The 8,273-nt window shown below is 33.1% G+C and overlaps 1 protein-coding gene across 3 annotated transcripts in view; it reads right to left on the reverse strand.

Moving 5' to 3' along the window:
• Positions 1 to 1,173: 1,173 nt before the first annotated feature.
• pwn (calcium-binding EGF-like domain-containing protein pawn) overlaps positions 1,174 to 8,273 on the reverse strand; it is a 26,405-nt gene continuing 19,305 nt past the window's right edge. For 2 of the 3 annotated variants that reach the window (XM_018454609.1, XM_018454607.1), the window contains exons 4-15: positions 7,878 to 8,110; positions 6,837 to 7,670; positions 5,980 to 6,153; positions 5,306 to 5,510; positions 4,815 to 5,056; positions 4,615 to 4,742; positions 3,893 to 4,163; positions 3,570 to 3,786; positions 3,364 to 3,489; positions 3,063 to 3,145; positions 2,846 to 2,982; positions 2,403 to 2,524 (exon numbers count right to left, since the gene is read on the reverse strand). In XM_018454609.1, the coding sequence (XP_018310111.1) occupies positions 2,486 to 2,524; positions 2,846 to 2,982; positions 3,063 to 3,145; positions 3,364 to 3,489; positions 3,570 to 3,786; positions 3,893 to 4,163; positions 4,615 to 4,742; positions 4,815 to 5,056; positions 5,306 to 5,510; positions 5,980 to 6,153; positions 6,837 to 7,670; positions 7,878 to 8,110 (2,689 nt within the window). In that variant the 3' untranslated portion in view covers positions 2,403 to 2,485. Of the gene's footprint in view, positions 1,694 to 2,300; positions 2,547 to 2,845; positions 2,983 to 3,062; positions 3,146 to 3,363; positions 3,490 to 3,569; positions 3,787 to 3,892; positions 4,164 to 4,614; positions 4,743 to 4,814; positions 5,057 to 5,305; positions 5,511 to 5,979; positions 6,154 to 6,836; positions 7,671 to 7,877; positions 8,111 to 8,273 lie in introns of those variants that run through there. The other variant, XM_018454610.1, reaches the window with a different exon arrangement.

An 8,273-nucleotide genomic window follows, 5' to 3' on the forward strand; every position in this document is an offset into this window, starting at 1 on the left:
CTTGCATCAAAATGATGAAAAAATAATAGCTGGAATGTTTAGAGAGATGGGCAAAATTTTGTGTCGCAATTTTTGCAACTTTTGACTGTCGCGGACCTAAAGAGCGGATAAAACGCTTGAAACATTGAGCAGTCAACCTCACAGTGGAAATCGATCGAGGTTGTTCACCTCTTCTACTTATACTAGTACGCACGTATCTAGTGTTCATTCGTTGTGAGTTCACTCGACTAAATATTTTATTCTCGCCAATGTTGTCTCGACCGCGTGTGTCACGAGGATCGATGGCACTTGACGTGTGCAAACTGCGACGCGCACAGCTTCGTTACACAATCGAATTAAAATCTTTTAAATTTTCACAATTCTCTAGAAAATAAATAACGTATTTGATGACGTTGTATTATTTATTTGATTCTCGTTGTACGTAATCTGACATCGTATACGTATGTAATATATTCTGCGAATATTGAATTACATTTTTGATATTTATAAGTATTATATTTTTGATATTTATTTAAATTATATTTTTTATATTTTTTTGTTGCTATTTTTGTAAATAATTAATTTGAAAATTATAATATTTTTGCTGTAATTATATTCTAATTAAACTTTAATTATGCTTTAATTGCATTTGCTAAATTACTTATTATTGCTTTAATTCTCAGTTTTGTACATGTTTTATTAATTTTTTTGCCTTATATTATTGTATCTACACTATTGTATTAACTGTAATGAAATTAGAAAGACAAAGTAAAAATTAAATAAAATTTTAATGACATTTGTATTTAATCTAAAAAATATAATTACAATATATAATTACATTGAGTGCTTAATGAATTAAAGTATCTAATATTTCATGATGCGTAAGAAAATAATTATTTACTGCCCTTAGATTTCGGTATACCTTTTCAAAAAAAGATTTTAATAAATTAATTGTAATTATATTAATACTCTTAAATTCTTAAAGTAACTTAACATAAAAATTAAATTTTTCTCTACTAAATTGTTTAATATTTATAACGCAACAGTTAGTTTCTGCTTAATAATTACAACTAATCATAAACAGTCAATATATTTGCTCTTATAAATTATTTTTACTCGGAGCATTGAGCTAACAGTAATAACAAGTTAGTTAAAAATAGTCAAATATGTGCAATCGTCGCATATGTATCTCTCTTTAAAATTATCTAATATGAATGAACTTTTCAATTTTACAAAATATTAATTCAAATAACGAAACTGAATAGGTAATAAATATCTACGTATTACACTTATCATTACAGTTAATCGATCTATCGCAAATACGATATCGCGTGACTACAAGAACACGACTTTATAGTGAGCAAGATTACGAATAGGCTCACTTCCACCTCACGTGCAAATCTTCTATGTTCGGTTCGTTTGCTCAGACGACTCTGAAACGAGTTGCAGTTTCTACCGTGGGATTACTTTACACCAGCACCAGTAGCAGCAGCACCACACCGTGTCCTAATGCACTATTTATTGAGCACTTTAGACGATAAATTCGCGATGGGTTATTTAGTGCAGTCCCTTGACACGTACGCTTACACCACTCGCAATACGAATTTCACGTTCTGTAATACGGTCTGTAAGTAGACATCGGGATGTTATTCTTCGATAAATGATGAACATCGCCCTGATCGTACTCCACGTCGTTGTAGATGCCGCTTTGATTCTGAAATATAAGTCAACTCATTTCAGTTAGATTTTGCAATCATAGTAATTAAATAGTAATGCAAACAGATCGGATTAAAACGAAATCGAACAGTTTAAATTAGATTAAAAATTGGAAGAGGAAATCGGAAAAAGATCAGATCAAAACATTTGCACAAAAATATAATGATTTAAAGCGAATTGGTTAAAAATTACTTTGCGGTATTATTGAATCTCTTTTGCTCTTGGAAATTGATTTTATAATTATTGAATTTTTTTTATTTTTATCTGTTATTAAATTTCATTAACATGAAGGAAGAGACCTTTTATTTATATAAAATTTATATTTAAAAACTGTGTATTAAAACTATCTCAATAAATAAATTTTTCATTTATTCAGTATATATTCTCTATTTAATTACATTATATAAAATTTAATAAAGAAACATTATTAAATTTCAGAAAGATAAACTTAAAAACCAATCCTTGATCCTCTATATAAAATATTTAATTTAGAAATAAATTCGTAATAATGGAAATCAATTTTTTTCACATACACATACAATTTATTTTGATTTATCGTTTTCTATCGAATATTATGATACATGCATGTATTAATGGATACTCACCGCTAATGAAGATCTCGACTTTGGCCTCGGTACGTGAAAACCACTGTTCTGAGGAATTAGGTCAGCTCTGTCCTTATCTTGCGGCTCAGAATCTGAGCTATCCGGATCTGGTTGGGGTCTTTGTCTCGGCCGTAATGGGGCCTGAAGTCGCGGTAATGGGACCGGAGGCAATGTTCCATGAACGCTCATGGGTGGATAACCGAACATCGCTGAGCTTGGACAGTAAAAAAAATTTTCAATAAGTTTCTTATTAAAAAGCAAAACTAAAGCGATTCAATAAGAAAAATTAGTCACCTTCATTATAATTTATTGCATAGCAATTATAAAAACTTGTAATTTCGATAATTAATAGATACCTTGTAGTTAATGATATAACGGCCATATATTTCTTATGTGATAAAGTTTATATTGTCTGTCATCTATTTATAAGCATATTAAAACTTATTACTCTTATTTATTTGTTTCCTCGAATTCAACATCAATTACGCGATATTTTCTTCATTGATAAAATTCTTATTACATTTCTTTTATTATTAATAAAAGAAGTTGATGCATACCGCATAGAGATTCGCAGTAGCCATATGTTCCCCAAAATGGGCCCACATGTAAGGTGGCAAATTCGTTGGCGGTCCTTGTTTTACAGACGCCAAAGTGCCTACAGAACCAACCCTCGCTAAAGTCCCTATATAAATTATTTATGTCTTTAAATATATATCCACTAGCAAAAGTTCAAGTTTAAATTTATCTGTTAATTGATTTTACCTGGGAGAGTACCAGGTATTCCACCTTGGATGTAACCATATACCGGAGAACCCGCAGATTTTTGTTCGCGAGACCACTTACGACTGCAAGACAATATACAATTGAATTCACGTATTAATGTACATAGTGATAATAATTGGTCATATTTATTTTCAGCAGAACGCATATCTTGCAACTGTTGAAAGTATTCTTTGCGCTGATTAGATTATACTTTTAGAAAAGTAGAGTTTTATCTAGGCGAGGGGAAAACTTCCAACAGTTGCAAAATTCTTTTCTTTTCTTTTCTTTTAACGGTAATTACCTCCACATAACGAGACAGACTAGAGTCAAAATTATGATTATTAACGCGGCCACCGATGCGCCTATAGCGACACCCAGGACTTCACCATCGACCTCGCATTGTGCGCCGTAATAATTGCCGGTGCATCTAAAGATATGCATATAAAGATTGGGAAAAAATTTTCAGTGCACTTGACAAGAATTTCTTGTACAATCGCGTTTACTTACGTGCATTGCATTTGATCTCCTTGATAGGAGCAAGTGCCGCGATTATTGCAGTAGGTCGAGGGACATGACAAACACGTCCTGCCAGATTCATTAGGATCGTTTTTATGAGGATCCTTCAATCCTGGACTACAGGTGCACGTGAAACTGCCGAAAGTGTTAGTGCAGCTGGAGGATGAATGGCAATCGTTCAACTCCGACGAAGCGCATTCGTCTAAATCTATAAATTTTAATTACATTAGAAATTCATAACTTTTATATCATTTCGCAGTTCAAAATATCGCACTAGTTATAACTACTAATTATAATTAACGATCGAGTTTTACCTTGCAAGTTCGATATGGATCCCGGCGGGCTATCCACGTACAGGGCACTGTTTCCGATATTGTTATTTCTTCTATGAATGACGCCTAGCAGGTGTCTTTGAAGCTCACCGGCTAAGCTTGGCCTAATTGTTCTCGGTTCGTAAGTTAATTTCAGGGTTGCATTCACGAAAACTCCGCCTTGTCCTTGACTCACGTCTCCTTGATATACATTGTTTATCAACGATCCCATATATTCATCCGAAAATGGTGTCATAGACATGGCAGATTCAACCTGTAAAACATATTATGAATACAATAAATATAAATCGAATAATTACATTTATTTAATAAATAGAAAAAGAGAGATATATGGTTAAAAATAAATTTTTTTCTATCTATATTCTAACTAACTTAATAAACTATATATATTCTAATTAAATAGTTATAAGTAATTGATCGAGATCTTTTTAATGGACTTTATTAATATTGTAGTTTACTTCATAATCAGATATAGATATAATTAAAAATGTTTAATATTTATATAATGTATATAAAAAAATCAATAAACTCTATTTAATTAGTTAGCTAAAATATAAAATTTATAAAAAAAAGAGTTCAAGTTATTTTTTAAACGTCTTATTCATATTTTAAATAATAATTAAGAATTATAATAATTACATATATTTAATTATTATACTTAATTTAATAAATTTAATTATATTATATTTAATTTATATACTTACGGCTCTATTGGCCTCATAAGCAAGGGTTTGATAAGATTCCGAGTCCTTGTCAGCTAGTCCTCGATCCCATACAACCTTCTTGTCATAAAATTTGTCAACTCTAATTGACACGACAATACTGACGATCTCTGAAAGAGAAATACGGGATGCAAACTGTATAATCGTAACATGTATCTTGTGATTTTTAAACGCTTACTAACTTTTGCATGGCAGCGAATGCTGCAGTCTTGCATATCCTGGCTTGCAGTGACAAGCTGATACTCCTTGAACCGTCGCGCAAGCTTCGTGTTGACTTGCGTCGCACGTACTTGTATCGCCTACGATACAAGTGTCTATTCTGACAGGTGGCTGCGTTGGTCTTCGATATAACGGTGGCTGCCTCCGATTTGGTACATTCGGACGGGAAGTGGCAACAGGAGAGTCCGGTTGTGGAATAGCAAGACTGGATAAGAGAAATAGAAACTTTTTATATGCGACTAATTTTTATATTTAATATATTTATCCTTAACCAAGTTAGCCATCTTATCATCATTGTGAACTTTTTCAAAGATACAGAAAACGAAATTATTAATAGATCGTGTAACGTTTGGCAGAAAATTTAAATCATAAAGCTTTTAAAAATATATTTCTTTTTACTGACATAACACATTCTCGAAAAAAGCTTTCTATTAATTATTAAATCAAGACATACCCAGTGCCGATGATGGATGGTGGTTGCGTTCTAGGTGGTTGAGGTTGTACATGGGTAGGTGTGGGCGTCCGTTCCGTGGTATCGAATAGATTCAGATATGTTCTTTTGCCGTCAATACTCACGAAACCTTCTCCGCCTACTGCAGAAGTTAATATGACATCACCACCGCTGCCACCTGAATTTAGAGACACTCTAACGCTTTCCCCTAAATTAAAGAAATGATTATAGTTAATGAAATCTAAGTTACTCTCTTAAAAAAATTCTAATTTTTTTGTTTATGAAAATCTATGTTTACACTGCATATATTGAAAGAAGATATTATTAACATACAAATTTTCACTACGCAAAAATTGATAAATGGAGTTAACTAAATGTGCACATGTAGTTAAAAGAATGACATAAGGCCTACTTTAAACGAATCATAATTCGCATCAAATATTGAAGGACAAATTTCTATTTGTTATTTTATATATCATTATTCGATATATTTTCATATTTGTATTTTAATATATATTTTTAATATATAATATACATTTAATATATTTTATAAATTATTACATATTTTTAACTCTATATATATTTTTCATATTGCACCATACTTAAAATAATATAACATTATCCTGAATTTCGATGCAAATTGTAGAGCGTGGAATAGACAATCATACAAAAATTACCAGAACTTCCTCCGGGTCCTTGAATAGCCGAAACTGTTACGTCAAAGACATCACCGAAGGATGGATGTCTCGAAGGTAAATAAGGCCTTTGACTTGGTAATCCTTGCGCTCCGGTATAATCCAAAGTATCGTCCAGGACAATTCCAGGTCGCGGACGATAACGTTCAGTGGATCCTATATTATGATTATATCTCATATAAATTATTTATTAATTTAGAATAAATAATTCATATTAATTATGGATTATACATTAATATGCATATAAGCATAATAGTGCAAAGATACTGGTATAAACAAAAATATCTTGTAATAATATTAGCTTGTCAGGAAAATTCTAATAAGTCACCCTTCGGTTTTTACATACATATATTTATTCAGAAACAACGACAAATATTTCTTAAAAGAAAAACCATCATATTCAAGAACCATTCATCACCATTCTGCTAATTGTTGGATTTGATCTCGGTATAATCATTCAGGCTCTTTAGATGCAAAGATTTCCTGTCAAGCTACTTAACTTGCTCAACAGTTTCAAATTATCGTCCTTGCAAGAAATGTTTCATTGAGCGAAACAGACCATAATTAAACAATACAGGAGCAGAATTATATGCGAGCTGTACTGCGATACCTTGATATCTCTAGACTAGTCTAGACTAATGGTATCGAGAATACGGCAGCTAACAGATTGGTGATGAATAGTTTTTGAACATAATGATGTTGAGGAATAATTGTCGTTATTTCTAAATAAATTTATATGTAAAAAAACCGTTTATGTACGTAAAACTCGAAGATTCAGAACTTTCTTAATAATCTAATATTATGTAATATATACGTCTCTAATGTAATCTTTTACTTGCCTATATTTTTCGTGAATATCGAAGTTGTGGGATGAATGTTCTTCTCCGTCGTGACCAAGTTCTTCGAATAAGTCGTAGGAAGACCGTCGGTCGGCGTCGAAACGCTGGACGTTGTTTCTATATATTCGATATCTGATGTGCTACTAGGCTCCAAACTCACACCGAACTTAGTATCAACACTTGATTTCACGGTAGTCGCGGTCGGTCGAAGGACGACTCTTGTCGACATAGATTCGATCACTTGGACCGACGAACTGGTCTCGATATTCAAGGTGCTAGTCGAAAAAGTCTTCGAAGTGGTCGAGGTAACTTTTTCGGTCAACTTTTCTCCTTTGGATGTCGAAGACATTTTTTCGTCGTTTTTCGAAGATTTCGTAACTTTGATCTCACTGTTCGAAGACGTTACCGAAGACTCCAAATGTGGTGTCGTGTGAGTCGAAGTAACGTCCGTAGCAAGACCAAGGATCAATGTTTCCTCACTGTTGATTTTGTTTTCCTTCGATGGTGTATGATATTTGTGAATAATAGGCTTCTTTGTAGGCTCTTCGGGTTCGTGTTTCTTCGTTGTATTCTGAATAGCTGAATTATCGGTCGCTACCGTGGTTTCGACTCGATCTTTGCTAGAATTGCTAGCATAATTCTTAGTATCGTCGTCTTCGATAAGTGTTTCTTGATGACTGGCATCTTTCTTTATCGTGGAGCTCTCCTGAGGCGTTTCGGATTCCGGTTTTAAATCATATTGTGAGTTCTCCGTTGTTGAAAGGTTTTTGTCGCGGTGGAAGGAGGAATTCAATGACGGTGGAAGAGGGTAAGGTGGCGGTCGTCTGTTCCCATCTTAAAAGAAAAATTAATTAATTTTTTTCTGTATAATTTTATAATAAAATAAAGATTATTTTATAATTATGATCAAATAAGTCTCATTTCATTAAAATTACCCGGAAAATTATTTTATTTTGTATATCCTCGTTCCGTTATGTTAAAGCGCCCATGCAAAATAAGTAATTAATTAAGTACGTAATTATTTATGGTTGTACGACGTACTATAAGAAGAATCCCAACTCCAAGGCGGCACGATTTGTTCTGGTAATGGCACTCCGCTGATAAAGGGCCTAATAGGTCTCTCTGGTGGCAACAACGGTCTGTCAGGTGCAGGGGGCTTTTCGAATGGATAAGGATGTGACGACGGCGGCGGCGGGGGATTCATGCCAGGAGTGTCAAAGTCTGACGGTAATGGTGGTACATCTGATATTCTGGGTGGTCCTCTGTTATTGATCCTGCAAATTCAATATCATTGCCAATAATGAGACATACATGCATACTTGTCATCCTTGCATCTCTTTTGAAATAATATCTAATTAATGCGAATTTTTGCGTTTCTTCCACGCCAAAAATTTATCTTATGTATTTTTTTAATTGTAAAGACAGTCTCCCCCCCCC

The sequence above is a fragment of the Mycetomoellerius zeteki genome, unplaced genomic scaffold, assembly GCF_001594055.1.
Source record: "Mycetomoellerius zeteki isolate Tzet28-1 unplaced genomic scaffold, Tzet1.0 scaffold44, whole genome shotgun sequence".
In the NCBI taxonomy this organism is placed as follows: domain Eukaryota; kingdom Metazoa; phylum Arthropoda; class Insecta; order Hymenoptera; family Formicidae; genus Mycetomoellerius; species Mycetomoellerius zeteki.